Below are 20,796 nucleotides of genomic sequence, written 5' to 3' on the forward strand. Positions count from 1 at the left end.
ATAATAATAATAATGATCTAGTGATGGAGCTGAGATGAAAGCTGTAACATACCAGTAAAGTTACCATAATCTTAGTGTTCCCTTTCTCTATGAACAGCCCTGGTCCTGACAATGCCATGATTCCTGTTTTAAGTCAAGCTTTGCCCTAAGAATGAGTTAAATAAGTTGCTCTATCCTTAATCTACCCCTAAATAGAAGAAGCAAAACAAAATCCTTTCTGAAGGCTTTGTACAATTTTTTATCTACAATGTTTGTGATTTTTTAAAACACTTATATAAAAGAGATCTCATGGAAAACAAGAGGAAAAAGAAACATTAAAAAATTTTCCCAGGGTATTTGGCTCTTAAAGTTACCTGACAGAGAGTTTATTTTATTTTTATTAATTTTTATTTGAGCATAATTGCCTTACAACGTTGTGGATGCTTCTGCTGTACAGCAAATTCAATATGTTATATATACATGTAAGGGTTTCCTAGGTGACTCAGTGGTTAAAAAAAAAAAATCTGCCTGCCAAATAGGAGACTGGGGTTCCATCCCTAGTTGGGAAGATCCTCTGGGGAAAGAAATGGCAACCCACTCCAGTATTCTTGCCTGGGAAATCCTATGGACAAAGGAGTGTCTTGGGCTACAGTCCATGAGGTCACAAAAGAGTCAGACGCAACTCAGCAACCAAACAACAAGATAGATAGATAGATAGATAGATATCCCCTCTTTCTTGGATTTACTTCCTATTTACATCACCACAGAGCACTGAGTAGAGTTCCCTGTGCTATACAATAGGTTATTATTTATCTATTTTATGTGTTCAGTTCAGTAGCTCAGTAGTGTCTGACTCTTTGTGACCCCATGCATCACAGCATGCCAGGCCTCCCTGTCTATCACCAACTCCCGGAGTCCACCCAAACCCATGTCCATCAAGTCGATGATGCCATCCAACCATCTCATCTTCTGTCATCCCCTTCTCCTCCTGCCCTCAATCTTTCCCAGCATCAGTGTCTTTACCAATGAGTCAGCTCTTCACATCAGGAGGCCAAAGTATTGGAGCTTCAGCTTCAACATCAGTCCTTCCAGTGAACACCCAGGACTGATTTCCTTTAGGATGGACTGGTTGGATCTCTTTGCACTCCAAGGGACTCTCAAGCGTCTTCTCCAACACCAGAGTTCAAAAGCATCAATTCTTTGGTGCTCAGCTTTCTTTATAGTCCAACTCTCACATCCATACATGACCACTGGAAAAACCATAGCCTTGACTAGATAGACCTTTGTTGGCAAAATTTATGTGTGTGTGCATGCTAAGTCACTTCAGTCATGTCTGACTCTGTGACACTATGGATTGTAGCCCATCAGGCTCCATGTCTATGGGATTCTCCAGGCAATATCTATTTTATACTTAGTATCAATAGTGTAGGGCTTCTGAGTCTGGTGGCTGAGGCAGTAAAGAATCCGCCTGCAATGCAAGAGAGCCTTGGGTTGGGAAGATCCCCTGGAGGAGGGTATGGCAACCCACTCCACAATTCTTTCCCGGAGAATCCCCATGGACAGAGGAGCCTGGCAGGCTACAGTCCATGGGGTTGCAAAGAGTCGGATACGACTAAGCGCACAGCACAGCACATCAATAGTGTCTATATGTCATATATGTCAATCTCAATGTCCCAATTCATCCCACTCTTCATTTCCCCTCTTAGTATCCATGTGATGTTCTCTAGGTTGATGTCTCTACTTCTGCTTTGCAGTAAGTTCATCACTACCATTTTTTCTAGATTCCACATATAAGTGATGTTATACCATATTTGTTTTTCTCTTTCTGATTTACTTCATTCTACATAACAATCCTATTTCAAATCCTAAAAGATGATGCTGTGAAAGTGCTGCATTCAATATGCCAGCAAATTTGGAAAACTCAGCAGTGGCCACAGGACTGGAAAAAGTCACTTTTCATTCCAATCCCAAAGAAAGACAATGCCAAAGAATGCTCAAACTACCACACAATTGCACTCATCTCACTAGCAAAGTAATGCTCAAAATTCTCCAAGCCAGGCTTCAACAACACGTGAACCGTGAACTTCCAGATGTTCAAGCTGGTTTTAGAAAAGGCAGAGGAACCAGAGATCAAATTGCCAACATCCACTGGATCATCGAAAAAGCAAGAGAGTTCCAGAAAAACATCTATTTCTGCTTTATTGGCTATGCCAAAGCCTTTGACTGTGTGCATTACAATAAACTGTGGAAAATTCTAAAAGAGCTGGGAATACCAGACCATGTGACTTGCCTCTTGTGAAATCTGTATGCAGGTCAGGAAGCAACATTTAGAACTGGACATGGAACAACACACTGTCTCCAAACAGGAAAAGGAGTACGTCAAGGCTGTATATTGTCACCCTGCTTATTTAACTTATATGCAGAGTACATCATGAGAAACGCTGGGCTGAATGAAGCACAAGCTGGAATCAAGATTGCTGGGAGAAATATCAGTAACCTCAGATATGGAGATGAATCACCCTTATGGCAGAAAGTGAAGAGGAACTAAAGAGCCTCTTGGTGAAAGTGAAAGAGGAGTGAAAAAGTTGGCTTAAAATTCAACATTCAGAAAACAAACATCATGGCATCCAGTCCCATCACTTCATGGCAAATAGATGGGAAAACAGTGGAAACAGTGGCTGACTTTATTTTTTTGAGCTCCAAAATCACTGTAGATGGTGACTGCAGTCATGAAACTAAAAGATGCTTACTCCTTGGAAGAAAAGTTATGACCAACCTAGACAGCATATTAAAAAGCAGAGACATTACTTTGCCAACAAAGATCTATCTAGTCAAGGCTATGGTTTTTCCAATAGTCATGTATGGATATGAGTTGGACTATAAAGAAAGCTGAGCACCAAAGAATTGATGCTTTTGAACTGTGGTGTTGGAGAAGACTCTTGAGAGTCCCTTGCACTGCAAGGAGATCCAACCAGTCCATCCTAAACGAAATCAGTCCGGAATGTTCATTGGAAGGACTGATGCTGAAGCTGAAGCTCCAGTACTTTGGCCACCTGATGATGTGAAGAACTGACTCATTTGAAAAGACCCTGATGCCGGGAAAGATTGAAGGCGAGAGGTGAAGGGGACGACAGAGGATGAGTTGGTTGGATGGCATCACCAACTCAGTGAACACGAGTTTGAGTAATCTCTGGGAGTTGGTGATGGACAGGGAGCCCCCTTGTGCTACAGTCAATGGGGTCGCAAAGAGTCGGACATGACGAGGGACTGAACTGAACTAAACCGAACATAACAATCTCTAGGTCTATCCATGTTTCTGCAAATTTCACAACTTTATTCTTTTATGTACATTTTATATATGTACAACTTCTTCTCTATCCATTCCTCCTGTGAGGACATTTAGGTTGCTTCTGTGTCCTGGATGTTGTAAATAGTGCTGCAGTGAACATTAGGATGAATGTGTCTTTTTGAATGGTGATTCTCTCCAGGTATGTGCCCAGGAGTGGGATTGCTGAGTCATACGATAGTTCTATTTTTAGTTTTTTGAGGAACCTCCATACTGTTCTCCATAGTAGTTGTGCCAATTTACATACCCATATGTAGGAGGATTCCCTTTTCTGCACATTCTCTCCAGCATTTATTGTTCGTAGATTTTTTTAATGATAGACATTCTGACTGGTGTGAAGTAATACCTGACTGCAGTTTTGCATCTCTCTAGTAATTAGTGATGTTGAACATCTTTTCATGTACTTGTTAGCCATCTGTATGTCTGGAGAAATGTCTGTTTAGGTCTTTTTCCCATTTTTCAATTGGGTTGTTTGGTTTGTTGATATTGAGTTGTTTGTGCATTTTGAAGATTAGTCGCCTGTTAGTTGTTTCATTTTAGTTGCAAATATTTTCTCCCATTCTAACAGTTGTCTTTTTGTTCTGTTTATGGTTTCCTTTGCTATGCAAAACCTTTTAAGTTTAATTAGGTCTTATTTGTTGTTGTTTTTTTTTATTTTCTTTACTCTAGAAGGTTGGTCAAAAAAGATCTTGTTGCAATTTATGTCAAAGAATCTTCTGCCTATGTTTTCCTCTAAGAGTTTTATAGTCTGACAGAGAATTTAAATGCCATGATTAAAGTCCTCAAAGAATTAATTAACAAGATGTGTGTCTTGGCAGAGAAATGATAACAAAAATAAATGAAAATTCTACAGTGAAAAAGTTAACAGCTGAAATTAAGAACTAGAGAATGAGTCTATAGCACATTAGATCAATATAAAGTAGAAATAGTAAAATGGAAGATGAGAGGATAAATATTCCTCTATATACAAAAGCTAGTTACATGGTAAGTGCCTGGTTAACAATACTGTATAACAAAGTTTCCCCCCAAACTTAGCAGTTGAAGGAATTTTTTTTTTAATTTTGATCATAATTTCCTGGTCAGTAATTTGGGAAAGACTCAACTTGGCAGTTCTATCTTTGGGGTCTTTCATGTGGTTGCACTTAGATGTTATCTGGGGCTTATATCTCTAAAGGTTTGATTGAACTGTAGTTATGTAAGGAAATTCCCTGAAGTATTTTTTTTGTTGGGGAGATGGAGGGATAAAGGAGCATCCTATCTGCAACTTAATCCAGAAAGATTTTACATACTCAGGGGGGAAATGGGGCAGGAGAGGGACAAAGGAGGAGAGAGAGGGAAAACTAGAGCAAGACAGAGAAAACTAGAGTGAGAGAGAGAGGGAGAGAAAAGAAAGAAGGATTAAAGCAAAATACTAACCTAACATTTGGGGAATCCAGATAAAGTTCAGAGAGAATTCACTCCTAGAAAACCTTCACTAAAGGAAATACTAGTAACATCAAACCCATAAAATGCCTAGGAGAAAACCTAGGTAAAGACATGCAAAACATCTGAGAGAAATTCAAGACCGAACTGAATGAAGGGATATATATTTTGCCAATGATTTGGGAAACTCAATGTTGTCAAAATAAATCATTCTCAAATTTATATACAGATTAAAGCTAACCTCAATAAAATTCCCTGATGCTTTTGTGTGTGTGAAACATGACAAGATGATTCAAAATTTATGTTGTCGTTCAGTCACTCAGTCATGTCTGACTCTTTGCAACCCCATGGACTGCAGCACGCCAGGCTTCCCTATCCATCACCAACTCCCAGAGTTTACCCAAACTCATGTCCATTGAGTCAGTGATGCCATCCAACTATCTCATCTTCTGTTGTCCTCTTCTCCTCCTGCCTTCAATCCTTCCAAGCATCAGGGTCTTTTCTAATGAGTCAGCTCTTCACATAAGGTGGCAGAGTATCCGAGCTTCAGCTCAAAAATGTATACAAAATACAAAAACCAAGAATGACCAAGGCAGTTAGGAAGAACAGCAACAACATAACTTCTTTAAATTAAAGTTACCCAGACGTACTCTGTGTTTTTAGTCACTCAGTCATTTCCAATTCTTTGTGACCCAGTGGACTATAGCCCAACAAGCTCCTCTCTCCATGGGGACTCCCCAGGCAAGAATACTGGAGTGGGTTGCCATGCACTTCTCCAGGGGATCTTCCCAACCCAGGGATCAAACCCAGGTCTCCCACCTTGCAGACAGATTCTTTACCATCTCAGCAACCAGGGAAGGTTCAAGATTTACTATAAAATTACAATAATTAAGAAAATGTGGTACAGCTGAAGGATAGACAAATGACACAGTGGAATAGAATAGAAAGTCTAAAAGAAGTACTCAGACATATGTGCCCTTTTGTTTATCACAAAGGTGGCACTGCAGTAGGGAATAGTCTTTCCAGAAAAATATTTTCAGTCAACTGTATGCCCATATGAAAACATGACACTTGACCCTCATCCTACACAGTTATCAGTCCTAGAGGCACCGTATGATTACATGCAAAATAAAAGTAATTACACTTCTGTGAGATACTCTCAGAAAACATTTTTGTGATTTTGGAGTGGACAAAGTTCTTTCTAGAAGGATATAAGGAGCTCTATGGACTGGAACAAAGGACTGGTTCAAAATCGAGACAGGAGTACGTCAAGCCTGTATATCATCACCCTGATTATTTAACTTCTATGCAGAACACGTCATGCGAAATGCCAGGATGGATGAAGCACAAGCTGGAGTCAAGATTGCTGGGAAACATATCAATAACCTCAGATATGCAGATGACACCACCCTTATGGCAGAAAGTGAAGAGGAACTAAAGAGCCTCTTGATGAAGGTGAAAGAGGTGAGTGAAAATGTTGGCTTAAAACTCAACGTTCAGAAAAGGAAGATCATGGCATCTGGTCCCATCACTTCATGGCAAATAGATGGGGAAACAATGAAAACAGTGACAGACTTTATTTTCTTGGACTCTAAAATCATGGCAAATGGTGACTGCAGCCATGAAATTAAAAGATACTTGCTCCTTGGGAGAAAAGCTATGACAAACCTAGATAGCATATTAAAAAGCAGAGATGTTACTTTGCCAACAAAGGTCCAACAAAGCTATAGTTTTTCCAGTAGTCATGTATGGATGTGAGAGTTGGACCATAAAGAAAGCTGAGCACTGAAGAATTGATGTTTGTGAACTGTGGTGTTGGAGAAGACTTTTGAGAGTCCCTTGGACTTCAAGGATATTAAACCAGTCAATCCTAAAGGAAATCAGTGCTGAATATTCATTGGAAGGACTGATGCTGAGGTTGAAGCTCTAATACTTTGGCCACATGATGGGAAGAACTGACTCATTGGAAAAGACCCTGATGCTGAAAAATACTGAAGGCAGGAGAAGGAGATGACAGAGGATGACATGATTGGGTGGTATCACCAACTCAGTTGATATGAGCTTGAGCAAGCTGCGGGAGATGATGAAGGACAGGGAAGTTTGATGTGCTGCAGTCCATGGGATTGCAAAGAGTCGGACATGACTGAGTGACTGAACTGAACTGACTGACTGAAGGAGCACTACATGTACAGTAAAAAAGGTGAATGAATTCACTTAAGATTAGTAACTTGACTCATTGAAGTACACCATACCATTAAGAAAATTAAAATATAAGACAGAATTAAACACACAAAAAACATAATAAATATTTATTCCAAAAGTCATCATCATGGTAACTTGCACCACTGTATTTGTAATAGTCAAAACCTGGCAACAAACTCAAATTTCTGCCACTAGTTGAATGGATCAATGCATGGTCATGTGATCATTCAAAGGAATACTCTATAGTAATAAAATTGAATACAATGTTGCCATAAACAACATCAGGAGTGAGAAATTAGACACGAAAGAAAACATTCTGTATGGTTATACATAAAGTTCAAAAACTGGGAAAATATTCTATGGCAGTACAAGTCTTAGGTAAGCAGTCTTCCCTGGAGAGGAGGAGGACACAGCTATTGGGAGGCGATAGTGACTCTGTGGTGCTGTGAATGTTCTCTTTGTAGAGCTGGGTTGGGGAACATGATCTAGGTATACACTTATTGTTTGTACTTTGTTCTCTATTATTGTCCTTAAATAATAATGTTTCATAAAAATATTATTCATCTAAGCATTTCTTTCCCTGACATAGCACTTCTTAGCACTTCTTTCCCCTGAAAAAATGAGTGAACAATGAGAAGGTTATGGAGCAGGACCTTACGGAGCCTTCTCAGGACAGACCACCCTCATGTCCTGCACCTGCTTCTGTCTGTAGAAAAGCCTTAGCCAAAGAATAAATCTAATCACAGAAATGAAAATTTTTTCAGAAACAAAGGAAAACAGTCAAATAGGATAAAATAATAATAGTTTAGCCCTAAACAAAGTCAAGGATTTTTAGTTCCTCCTCATGGGCTATAGCTAACATTCTGAGCCATATCCTTTGAGCTGTTTTGCAGATGCTGAAATCCCAACCAGGAGGTAGAAGTAAATTACATGATGACCAGACTAGTGGGGTGCCATTTCCTTCTCCAGGGGATCTTCCCACCCCAGGGATCAAACCTGAGTCTCTTGCATTGTAAGCAGATTCCTTACCATCTGAGTCAACAGGGAAGCCCTTCTTCATCTTACACAATTCCAATAATTGGCCTCAAGGAAGTGGGAACAAACCAACACTAGAACTGATGATTAACTGTATTTCAAATAATAAAGGTGACACTGATCAGACCTATTTCAAGATGACTGTCGGGGCTAGCTGTGCTATTCTGCAGTAACCTCTCCCCTACCTCCACCTGTGCACTCCTGAAATTCCCATTTAAAAACTCTTGTCCCTGATCAGCAAGGGGGAGCTGGTTCTTTGGTACATTAGTCCTCTGTCTCCCCAGAACTGCTGGTTTTCTCAAAAAAGCTATCTTTAATTTTACCCCATGCTAATCTCTCAGGATTGGATTCTTGAGTAATGAGCAGTTGAAACCTGAGTTCAATAATTTCACTACAGAATATCTTCCTTTCTAAGCCTGTTTTCCCTTACTCTCTGCTTTGGGGAAATTTCACCCCAGGAGCATCCTAAGTATAGTAGCCCTTCCCTGTCTTACCTGAGCAGATCACAGAGGCCGTGTTGCCATGGGAACAGTCAGGAACACCCAGGGTAGTCACAGGGCATTTCCACAGGAAGGATTCAGTCCCTGAGCAGTGAAATCGGGCTTTCCAGAGTTGATCACTTCCTTCTGTTCCATTTGGGGTGGAGATGGCGACTCCACAGCCGAGCTGACGACAGACAACATTGGCATTGGCCAGACTCCAGTGGGAGGCACAGAGAGCTCTCCAATGTCCAGAAATATTCATCTCCACCTGCCCCTCACACTGAGAGGTGCCATTTTTCATGAGCCGGACTTCTGTGTACACTGATAGAAAAAGACAGGATTTCAGCACAATCAGATTTCTTTTTTACCTTGAACTGAGTGTACACAGAGGTTAAGTCCTGATGTGCATCTCACCTGAACAGACAACCTGAGCAGCTCCACTGGGGTGACATGTGCCCCCTGGACAGGGCACTCTGGGGCAGGACCAGAGCTCAGGCTCCTCCCCCTCACACCTGAACTCTTCAGCCCAGACCTGGCCATCGGACTCTCTGAATGGCACATGTCCCAGGACAGACACAGCCTTGCCACATCCCAGCTCTGCACAGATGACCTGGGCAGTGGGGAGTGTGAAGTTTCCATCAGACACTGGGGTCCAGGCTTCTCCAGAACGCACTTCTACTCGCCCTGAGCAGGGTCCAACCCCTCCAGCCAGACGGACAAATCCTAAGAGAAACAAAGAACAACAAACGCAGTGAGTGTTCATGAACCTGGCTTGACAATTGGAAACAACATTCACAGGCATGAGATGGTGTGAAAGTTTTTCTTTCCAACAGTGGAATAAGAGGGGATAAGAAGAGAGAATTTGACTGTCATTGTCAAACTGCATTTTCATGAGCAAGTTTCTGAAGAGATATCCAGAAGGATTGAAGAATCAGTTTGGAATGGCTGAATCCTGAGAATACATATTGGTTAGGAACGTTAATTCCTATCTGGGGCATGGAAACTACAGTGCCCAAAGAAACTGCACAGTGGTAGTCATTCAAACGTGGGTGCAGAGCTGAAGTGAGAGTGAAAAAGGTCCATGGGGTTCAAGAGCTTACAGGCCTAAGAGCCAGAGAAGTTTAGAAGTTTAGAGGACCATCCTGAGATTTCTGGGGCTAAACTTCTGGCCAGTATTCTCTCAGAGCCAATATTCAAGTCACTGAAGACAGGGAATATCACACGGGCTGGATCTGAGTGCAGGTATTATAATCTAATTGTGAAAGAAGTTGTCCACAGGTAAGTTTAGAAATGACAAAAGCTCAGAGAGTCATAGGAGAGGGAGGGAATGGTCCTAGCCATCTTTCTTAAAAACCTAGGATTTATCAAGACACCTGGGAGAAAGTGAGGTCTCAGTGGGATTATGCAAGAGAATTGAGTTAGTTGATTACTTCATACTAGATATGAGATTCTCAGCAAATGTGAAAGAGTAATGATAATTTAATGTATTCTAACCTTATCTATATGCTAACTGCATATGCCTTTCCTATTTGGATTTCTGAGATAAGAAGCCAGCAAGGTATAAAAAAGGAGAATGAGAGGAAGAGAGCAGACAGCAAACAACCCATGTATGCTTTCAGTTCAGTTCAGTTCAGTTCACTTCAGTCGCTCAGTCGTGTCCAACTCTTTGTGACCCCACGAATCACAGCACGCCAGGCCTCACTGTCCATCACCAACTCCCTGAGTTCACCCAAATTCGTGTGCATCGAGTCAGTGATGCCATACAGCCATCTCATCCTCTGTCATCCCCTTCTCCTCCTGCCCTCAATCCCTCCCAGCATCAGGGTCTTTTCCAATGAGTCAACTCTTCGAATGAGGTGGCCAACGTATTGGAGTTTCAGCCTCAGCATCAGTCTTTCTGATGAACACCCAGGACTGGTGTGTCCAAGGGACTCACAAAAGTCTTCTCCAGCACCACAGTTCAAAAGCATCAATTTTTCAGCGCTCAGCTTTCTTCACAGTCCAACTCTTACATCCATACATGACCACTGGAAAAACCACAGCCTTGACTAGGTGGAACTTTGTTGACAAAGTAATATCTCTGCTTTTTAATATGCTATCTAGGTTGGTTACTAGGTTGCTGTCTAGGAAGGTTACTTTCCCTCCAAGGAGTAAGTGTCTTTTAATATATACTTTAGAGATTTCTAAACTGCAAAAGCCTCAATAGGAATGAAACATAGAAAGATTTGGGGGTGAAAAAGACTCGTTCAACGAGATTTTAACACTTTTTATCCCCTGTGCTCCTCCCATTTGCCACCTAACCCTGCTACCCTTTCCCATTTCTCCCAAAGCAGAAAAGAAAAAAAAAAAAAAAAAGCTTAAGAGCTACAAATAAATGGAAAGGAGATTCCAAAAGGAGATAACTCCTGTAGGGAATGAGGTGGAATGAGTGGCAGGTTAAACAGGGAGTGGATGACATATGAGAGACAGACCAAAGAAAAGACTGATGATAATGATTTCATCCTTCAGAGCCCATATTTTGGACAGAGAAAAGGTAATCCAATAGGGGAAAACCTGCACATCATAAAGAACAACTTTTTAAATAATTTTCCTGGTTTCTGAGTGTGCTCATAATTATTTATGTACATGGTGGAATTTGTTCTGATGAAAGACTCTGATTGCATAAGTTTGTGAACTTTGAAGCCTCAAAAAGAATGATGTAACAGAATAAAAATCTACTATAGAGAGCAGGTGGAGAAAGCAATGGCAACCCACTCCAGTGTTCTTGCCTGGAGAATCCCAGGGACGGCGGAGCCTGGTGGGGTCACACAGAGTCAGAGATGACTGAAGCAACTTAGCAGCAGCAGCAGAAGCATAGAGAGCAGGAGAGAACAGAAAAGGCACTGCAGAAATTAAAGAACTGAAGGATTAGCTTGACCACTCATACAAGATAGCATATTCAAAAGCAGAGACATAACTTTGCCAACAAAGGTCCATCTAGTCAAGGCTATGGTTTTTCCAGTAGTCGTGTATGGATGTGTATTAAGAAAGCTGAGCGCCAAAGAATTGATGCTTTTGAACTGTGGTGTTGGAGAAGACACTTGAGAGTCCCTTGGACTGCAAGGAGAACCAACCAGTCCATTCTAAAGGAGATCAGCTCTGGGTGTTCTTTGGAAGGAATGATGCTAAAACTGAAACTCCAGTACTTTGGCCACCTCATGTAAAGAGTTGACTCATTGGAAAAGACTCTGGTGCTGGGAGGGATTGGCAGGAGAAGAAGGGGACGACAGAGGATGAGATGGCTGGATGGCATCACCAACTCGATGGACGTGAGTTTGAGTGAATTCCAGGAGTTGGTGATGCACAGAGAGGCCTGGCGTGCTGCAATTCATGGGGTCGCAAAGAGTCGGACATGACTGAGCGACTGAACTGAACTGAACTGATGTGAATGAGTAAAGATATTAAATATAATTAAGACATATCCTTGTCTGGTCTCTTGCTGCGTAGACATCTTGTGTCCTTAGGCACACATAGCATCTTCCACACCACACCTGGACTTTCAGTGCTGTTCAGAGAACCTCACAGTTGCCTTCATCAGCTCCCATTGCCATTCCCCTTCTTCCCAGCTACTATAAAACCTGTTCCACCTTCTTCAAAAATTACATTTGTCCTCTTGCTCCAAATAAGCCCCCAAACACAAGTCTCTTATATCACTGAAATCATCAAATATAAACTACATAATCTTTTATCATAAAACACAGAAATTCATGTTTTATTACCTCCACCTTTGACTTGCCAGTGTATGGCTAAGTGTTCCTCCAAAGTTTGCATTTATACAGATATCTTAAAGGAAAAATTGGGGAAAGAGACTTTTCTAGTAACAATGAAAGAATATAAGACTCAGAACATTTCATTCACAGTTCTCTAGTTCTACCATCAAAGAACTATGAACATTTACATCTAAATTTACAAAGGAAACTTGAAATCTGCCACAAATCCATAAGAATCTCTGATTTGTTAAATAATATCCCTTTAGGGATCATCTCTATATATGTAAATGATATCCTTCTATAGTAAGAGTAACCTCCACTCCTACTAGCTTAGTGCAAAATAATGTCTCATATTGTTTGTACAGAAACAACTCCACCCAGGAAAGTGCATCCTCATTTGTGTCCCTGCCTCTCATAGCCTCCCTGTGCAAAGAGAATGTGTATGTGGCAGTTAGCAAATGTTTCACTCTTACAAAAAGTGAATTATGAAAAAAATTATGAGAATTTATTTTAATTGGGAGAATGAATAAAGCTATTTTACCGTCAGGTAAGTCCACTGGAGATGAAAAGAATAGCAGAGACTTATAAGAGGAAAGTATATGAAGCTCATCAATCATAGCCACAGTGCACTCAGGGAGGATGGGTAAGCGTCTCAGTCCTCTCTAGCCCACCTATCTCCCACTGCCCTGCTGATCAGACACCAGCTTTCTTGGAACTTTCCATTTTCTCAGCCTGTGGACAAAGAACTGACCATACCTGAGCAGATGACTCCTGCATCTTCTTGATGATCGCAGTTGTGTTGCTGCCATCCCCAGGTAGGGCACCTCCACACCTGGGACTCCTCTCCTCTGCAGTTCACTTCATCCAGCCAGATGGGCCCTGATCCCGTCCCGAAAGAGGAAGAGACAGTGGCGTCCAGGGCTTCTCCACAGCCCAGCTGCCTGCACACCACGCGGGCATCGTCCAGGTCCCAGCTGTCATCACAGATGGTGCCCCAGGAGCCCTGGTCAAGAATCTCCACTCTTCCGGAGCAGCGACCACCTCCGTCCACCAGGCGGATCTGTCTACTGTCTGAGCAGAGAGAAATGGGATACCAGGGGTTGGGAAGGGTTTTCTGTCCTGTGGGACCCCCACTTGAGCAGTAGGGGGCGCTCTCCTCTGAGGCTGCAGACCCTGCTGGTTCAGACAGGGAGTCGTTGCAATGGGGCAGCAGCTGGGTCTGGTTTTTTATACCAGTGGCAAGAGAATAATAAGGTTGAAAAATAGGAAGAAAATAAAACAGGAAGTATTAAGTTGAAAACACTCTAGTGAGTAGTCTGAGACAGAAGGTGGTACAAGGTCCTATCAGAGTTAACATTCTGATCTGTAGAGTTCTGCACAGCATCAGAGAAAGATTTACAGGAAATGTGAGTCTCTCTAACCGGAGCAGTTAAATGATTTCAGAGTCTCAGGAATGAGCTGGCAGCTGGATGGATTCCTTTCAAAGCACACATATTTTGATGCCGTTGACCTAAGAGTTAAAGGGGTTGATTAAAGGGAGTAGAGTCAGGAACTGGCCTTATCAGATGCCTCAGATAGCAATCATGAATCCTCTACCATTAGAATCCTTCTCCTTGGTACAGTCATTCAGAACTGAAAAACAAATGGATTCTGTGATATCTTGGTATACCCCAGAATATTTCATTTGTGGTTCTAAGCTTCAGACTTCAGATCTGGATACTTACTTTCAAAGAATGTGATCTCTTTGAGTAGACTGAACAACTTTGCCTGAGAGATGATGTCAAGGAACATTGACACTGCCCAGATTCCACTGGAAATCATAGAATGTTGCTTCTTTTTTTTTTTTTAACTTTACAATATTGTATTGGTTTTGCCAAATATCGAAATGAATCCGCCACAGGTATCCATGTGTTCCCCATCCTGAACCCTCCTCCCTCCTCCCTCCCCATACCGTCCCTCTGGGTCATCCCAGTGCACCAACCCCAAGCATCCAGTATCGTGCATCGAACCTGGACTGGCGACTCATTTCATACATGATAGTATACATGTTTCAATGCCATTCTCCCAAATCTTCCCACCCTCTCCCTCTCCCACAGAGTCCATAAGAAGAATGTTGCCTCTTCTTCCAAAAAAATATAATCCGTCCTTGGAGTTTGTGTCAAGAATCTCTGTTATTCAAATTTTGGAGTTATGTGATCTTTAGGGGGAAATAGTGTGTATGTTTGCTTAGTCATTTCAGTCATGTTCAACTCTTTAAGACCCTATAAACTGTAGCCCACCAGGCTCCTCTGCCCATGGGATTCTCCAGGCAAGAATACTGGAGTGGTTGTCATGCCCTACTCCAGGGGATCTGCCTGACCCAGCGATCTAATCAGTGTCTCCAGCATTGCAGATGGATTCTTTACAGCTGAGCCACCAGCAAAATCTTCTAGTTCTATAACTGAGCAGAAATAAGTCACATTCCTGCAAGCCCTTGAACAAATAACATTAACAAGCTCACTGTACTCTCCTCTCCTTTTATACATAAAAGTGATGTAAAGAAAGGTTAAAGAATGTCTATCAATGTTGCACTTTAAGTAAATGAGGAAGTAGAGAATTAAACCTAAAATTTTCCACTTCCATGGAGAATGGAGGAATTCACAGCAGGCCAATGTGTTTTGCTGGGTCTTGCTGGACACAGCTTAAAAAGCTGAAAAATGTTTTTTAAGAAACAGTAAATGTTACTTTCCCAACAAAGGTCTGTCTAGTCAAGGCTATGGTTTTTCCAGTGGTCATGTATGGATGTGAGAGTTGGACTGTGAAGAAAGCTGAGTGCCGAAGAATTGATGCTTTTGATCTGTGGTGTTGGAGAAGACTCTTGAGAGTCCCTTGGACTGCAAGGAGATCCAACCAGTCCATTCTAAAGGAGATCAGCCCTGGGTGTTGTTTGGAAGGAATGATGCTAAAGCTGAAACTCCAGTACTTTGGCCACCTCATACGAAGAGTAGACTCATTGGAAAAGACTCTGATGCTGGGAGACATTCAGGCAGGAGGAAAAGGGGATGGCAGAGGATGAGATGGCTGCATGGCATCACTGACTCGATGGACGTGAGTTTGAGTGAACTCCGGGAGATGGTGATGGACAGGGAGGCCTGGCATGCTGCAATTCATGGGGTCGCAAAGAGTTGGACATGACTGAGGGATGAACTGAACTGAAATGTATTCAACATTTGTTGACACAACATGGACTAAATATGCTAAAATTCTAAAGAGTGGAGGTTATTTCAATATTAGCCAAGGATCTACAGCTTCTTTTTCTCTGGGAATTTGCTGATTCATTGCATAATTTAATGATTCAGAATCCGGGCTCGGGCAAGCAGAGGACTACTGTTGTGACAGGAAGCAGCATAATTTGGGGGCTACCTGGTGCTGGAGACAAAACTCGAGTCTTGAGAGCCTCTCTCACACAGCACGTTTTCTCCTCAAATATCTGCCCAGTATATAAGCTGTGAAGGACAGGAGGCTAAAGAACTACATAAAAAGACTTGGAAAGCAGAGTCTTTCTCATTCTCTTGGGTGCTGAGCGACCAAAGAATCCAGGCTCTGAACTGAACTCTCTGAAAGCCCCTGTCATAGGGACAGAAAAATCAGAGGTGGACTGGGTGCTACCAAAACTGCAACCCACTCTTATTACAGCTCAGTTTTAGGTTATATTTAGATGTTTGAGTGATATACACCCCTTCCCCCTATCTGCCTAGGAAAACAAAGGGTAAATCCTTTCAGGTATTAGAAAATGTATCAGGAGTATCTTACTTTTTCATATATAATTAATAGCATTCAATAAAACATGACATGACATTTGACAAGTTAGGATAACATGACAAATGACCAAAGTGAAAAAAAGAGATAAGAGAATGCAGAGACACACATGATAGAAATGAATAAGGCTTTTAACTACGATCAGTGTATTTAGGGGAAAAGAGAGAAGGGGAGAATATACAGGTAAAAAAATGAAAAAATTAACAAAAATCATAAACAAATAAAAATAGCAATGGAACCATCGCCAACCTAAAATAAAATGTCCAGGATTAAAAAGTGAATGAATAAGTCAAACAAATTTTAGATAGAACTTAGAATATAGTGATTTAGAGGAGTCCTAAAGATGAGAGATGAGAAGGAAAATAAAGAGTAGGAGAGGGAGAAGAGATACACAGACTGAGAGACAGAACTGCAGAAGTCATAGTTGAACATATAATAATAGAGAATTTCTTTTAATATAAACAAGAGTATGAAAACCCCCACTCCTAGTAAAGCTGTTGAAAATCAAAATGAAAAAGGAAAACCTGAAATAATAGCAGATTTATTTAATACGAAAGGAAGAAAAAAAAGAGAGAGAGAAAGGAACATAAAGCATGTGGATCAATTAAAAGCAAATGGCAGATACCAATACATCAATATCAGTAATTGCATTTACAGTGAATGGATTAAGATAAAACAAAACTGATGCAAATGTTACTTGCAAAACGATCACCTTATATTATGAAAACAAAGAAAGGTTGAAAGTAAAATGCTGGAAAAAAATGTACTAACTATAAGAAAACTGGAGTAACTTTATTGATGTCCCAGAAAGGAGACTTTAAGAAAAGATACACTAACTGACAGTAGTGCTGAGAGGGCATCAAAGGGCAGACAGACTGAAACCACAATCACAGAAACTAGCCAACCTGATCACATGGACCACAGCCTGGTCTAACTCAGTGAAACTAAGCCATGCTGTATAGGGCCAACCAAGATGGACAGGTCATGGTGGAGAGTTCTGACAAAATGTGGTCCACTGGAGAAGGGAATGGCAAACCACTGCAGTATTCTTGCCTTGACAACCCCATGAACAGTATGAAAAAGCAAAAACATAGGACACTGAAAGATGAATTCCCCAGGTCAGTAGGTGCCCAATTTGTTACTGGAGATCAGTGGAGAAATAACTCCAGAAAGAATGAAGGTAGGGAGCCAAGGCAAAAACAACACCCATTTGTGGATGTGACTGGTGATAGAAGCAACGTCCAATGGTGTAAAGAGCAATATTGCCTAGGAACCTGGAATGTTAGGTCCATGAATGAAGGGAAATTGGAAATGGTCAAACAGGAGATAGCAACAGTGAACGTCGACATTCTAAGAATCGGTGAACTAAAATGGACTGGAATAGGTGAATGTAACTCATATGACCATTATATCTACTACTGTGGGGAGGAATCACTTAGAAGAAATGGAGTAACCATCATAGTCAACAAAAGAGTCTGAGATGCAGTACTTGGGTGCAATCTCAAAAACAACAGAATGATCTCTCTGTTCGTTTCCAAGGCAAACCATTCAATATCACAGTAATCCAAGTCCATGCCCCAACCAGTAATGCTAAAGAAGCTGAAGTTGAATGGTTCTATGAAGACCTACATGACTTTTTAGAACTAACACCCAAAAAAAGATGTCCTTTTCATTATAGGGGACTGGAATGCAAAAGTATGAAGTCAAGAAACACCTGGAGTAACAGGCAAATTTGATCTTGGAGTACAGAATGAAGCAGGGCAAAGGCTAAGAGAGTTTTGCCAAGAGAACACACTGATCATAGCAAACACCCTCTTCCAACAACACAAGAGAAGACTCTACACATGGACTTCACCAGATGGCTGACACCGAAATCAGATTGATTATATTTTTGCAGCCAAAGATGGAGAAGCCCTATACAGGCAGCAAAAACAAGAACAGTAGCTGGCTGTGGCTCAGATCATGAACTCCTTATTTCCAAATTCAGTCTTAAGTTGAAGAAAGTGGGGAAAACCACTAGACCATTCAGGCATGACCTAAATCAAATCCCTTATGACTATACAGTGGAAGTGAGAAATAGATTTAAGGGACTAGATCTGATAGAGTGCCTGATGAACTATGGACAGAGGTTCGTGACACTGTACAGGAGACAGGAATCAAGACCATCCCCAAGAAAAAGAAATACAAAAAAGGAAAATGGCTCTCTGAGGAGGCCTTACAAATAGCTGTGAAAAGAAGAGAAGCAAAAAGCAAAGGAGATAAGGAAAGATATACCCATGTGAATGCAGGATGTCAAAGAATAGCAAGGAGAGATAAGAAAGCCTTCCTCAGAGATCAGTGCAAAGAAACAGAGGAAAACAACAAAATGGGAAAGACTAGAGATCGCTTCAAGAAAATTAGAGATAAAGGGAACATTTCATGAAAAGATGAGGTCAATAAAAGAAATGGTATGGACCTAACAGAAGTAGAAGATATTAAGAAGCAGTGAGAAGAATAAACAGAAGAACTGTACAAAAAAAGATCTTCATGACCAGATAATCACGATGGTGTGTGATCACTGACCTAGAGCCGGACATCCTGGAATGTGAAGTACAGTGGGCCTTAGGGAGCATCACTACGAACAAAGCTAGTGGAGGTGATGGAATTCCAGTTGAGTTATTTCAAATCCTGAAAGATGATGCTGTGAAGGTGCTGCACTCAATATGCCAGCAAATTTGGAAAACTCAGCAGTGGCCACAGGACTGCAAAAGGTCAGTTTTCATTCCAATCCCAAAGAAAGGCAATGCAAAAGAATGCTCAAACTACCACACAATTGCACTCATCTCACACGCTAGTATAGCAATGCTCAAAATTCTCCAAGCCAGGCTTCAGCAATACATGAACCATGAAATTCCAGAGGTATAAGCTGGTTTTAGAAAAGGCAAAGGAACAAGAGATCAAATTGCCAACATCTGTTGGATCGTTGAAAAAGCAAGAGAGTTCCAGGAAAACATCTATTTCTGCTTCATTGACTATGCCAAAGCCTTTGACTGTGTGGATCACAATAAACTGTGGAAAATTCTTCAAGAGATGGGAATACCAGACCACCTAACCTGCCTCTTGAGAAACCTGTATGCAGGTCATAAAGCAACAGTTAGAACTGGACATGGAACAACAGACTGGGTCCAAATAAGAAAAGGACTACATCATGGCTGTATATTGTTATCCTGCTTATTTAACTTATATACAGAGTACCTCATGAGAAATGCTGGGCTAGATGAAGCACAAGGTGGAATCAAGATTGCTGGGAGACAAAGCAATCACCTCAGATATGCAGATGACATAACCCGTATGGCAGAAAGTGAAGAAGAACTAAAGAGCCTCTTGATGAAAGTGAAAGAGGAGAGTGAAAAGTTGGCTTAAAGCTCAACATTCAGAAAACTAAGATCATGGCATCCGGTCTCATCACTTCATGGCAAATAGATATGGAAACAGTGGAAACAGTGGCTGACTTTATTTTGGGGGCTCCAAAATCACGGCAGATGGTGACTGCAGCCATGAAATTAAAAGACACTTGCTCCTTGGAAGGAAAGTTATAATCAACCTAGACAGCATATTAAAAAGCAGAGACATTACTTTGCCAACAAAGGTCCATCTAGTCAAAGCTATGGTTTTTCTAGTAGTCATGTGTGGATGTGAGAGTTGGACTGTAAAGAAAGTTGAGCAACAGAGAATTGATTCTTTTGAACTGTGGTGTTGGAGAAGACTCTTGAGAGTCCCTTGGACTGCAAGGAGAGCCAACCAGTCCATCCTAAAGGAGATCAGTCCTGAGTGTTCACTGGAAGGACTGATGCTGAAGCTGAAACTCCAATATTTTGGCCACCTGATGTGAAGAGCTGATTCATTTCAAAAGACCCCGATGCTGAGAAAGATAGGGGGCAGAAGGAGAAGGGGATGACAGAGGATGAGATTGCTGGATGGCATCACTGACTCAATGGACATGAGTTTGGGTAAACTTTGGGAGTTGGTGGTGGACAGGGCAGCCTGGCATGCTACAGTCCATCGGGTCGCAAAGAGTTGGACACAACTGAGCAATTGAACTGAACTGAACTGAACACTAATTGAATTAAAGAGGGAATTTTCAAGATTATAATGAGATGCACCCTTAATAAAGATACAGACATCAAAATTCAAGAAAGGTAACAGAACATATTTTGAAATATACTTGACAGAATGAAAAGAAGAAATATGCAAAATCACAATCAAAATGGGGGATTTTTACTGTATCTTTTTCAATAGCATACAAACCAGACATACAAAAAACAAAGAATACAGTAGATGTACAACAAAGTAATCAGCACATTTAACTAAGTAACACATAGAGCAATGCACCCAACAATGCAAGAGTTCACATTATTGTAAATGCACTAGGAACATTTATCAAAAATGACCACATAATAGGACAAAATATTTCACTCTTTGAATACATACAGAGTATTTACTCTGACCACATGGAATAAAATTAAGAATTAAAAAGAAAATATTGTTAGCCATCCCTATTTTGGGAAATTCAGCAACACCCTTCCAAAAAACACCTGAGTCTGGGAATAAATTTAAAATTTACCAAATATTGTGAAATAATGATAATAAAAATACAATAATAATGATAATAAACACAAAATAATGATATTATCATAAATTCTTCTAATGAAACTCAAGTAGGGCCTAAGGGACATTTATACCCTAGATTTAGTGAAGAGGAAAGACCGAAAGTGAAAAAAAATGTAAGCTTCAATTAAGAAAC

General features: G+C 41.0%; 1 protein-coding gene across 1 annotated transcript in view; it reads right to left on the minus strand.

Moving 5' to 3' along the window:
* LOC129644173 (antigen WC1.1-like) overlaps positions 1–20,796 on the minus strand; it is a 62,794-nt gene that overhangs the window by 15,119 nt on the left and 26,879 nt on the right. The window contains exons 8-10 of the mRNA XM_055569654.1: positions 12,972–13,286; positions 8,881–9,189; positions 8,479–8,787 (exon numbers count right to left, since the gene is read on the minus strand). Of these exons, the coding sequence (XP_055425629.1) occupies positions 8,479–8,787; positions 8,881–9,189; positions 12,972–13,286 (933 nt within the window). The remainder of the gene's footprint in view (positions 1–8,478; positions 8,788–8,880; positions 9,190–12,971; positions 13,287–20,796) is intronic.

The sequence above is a fragment of the Bubalus kerabau genome, chromosome 1 (genome assembly GCF_029407905.1).
Source record: "Bubalus kerabau isolate K-KA32 ecotype Philippines breed swamp buffalo chromosome 1, PCC_UOA_SB_1v2, whole genome shotgun sequence".
NCBI classification, from domain to species: Eukaryota; Metazoa; Chordata; class Mammalia; order Artiodactyla; family Bovidae; genus Bubalus; species Bubalus kerabau.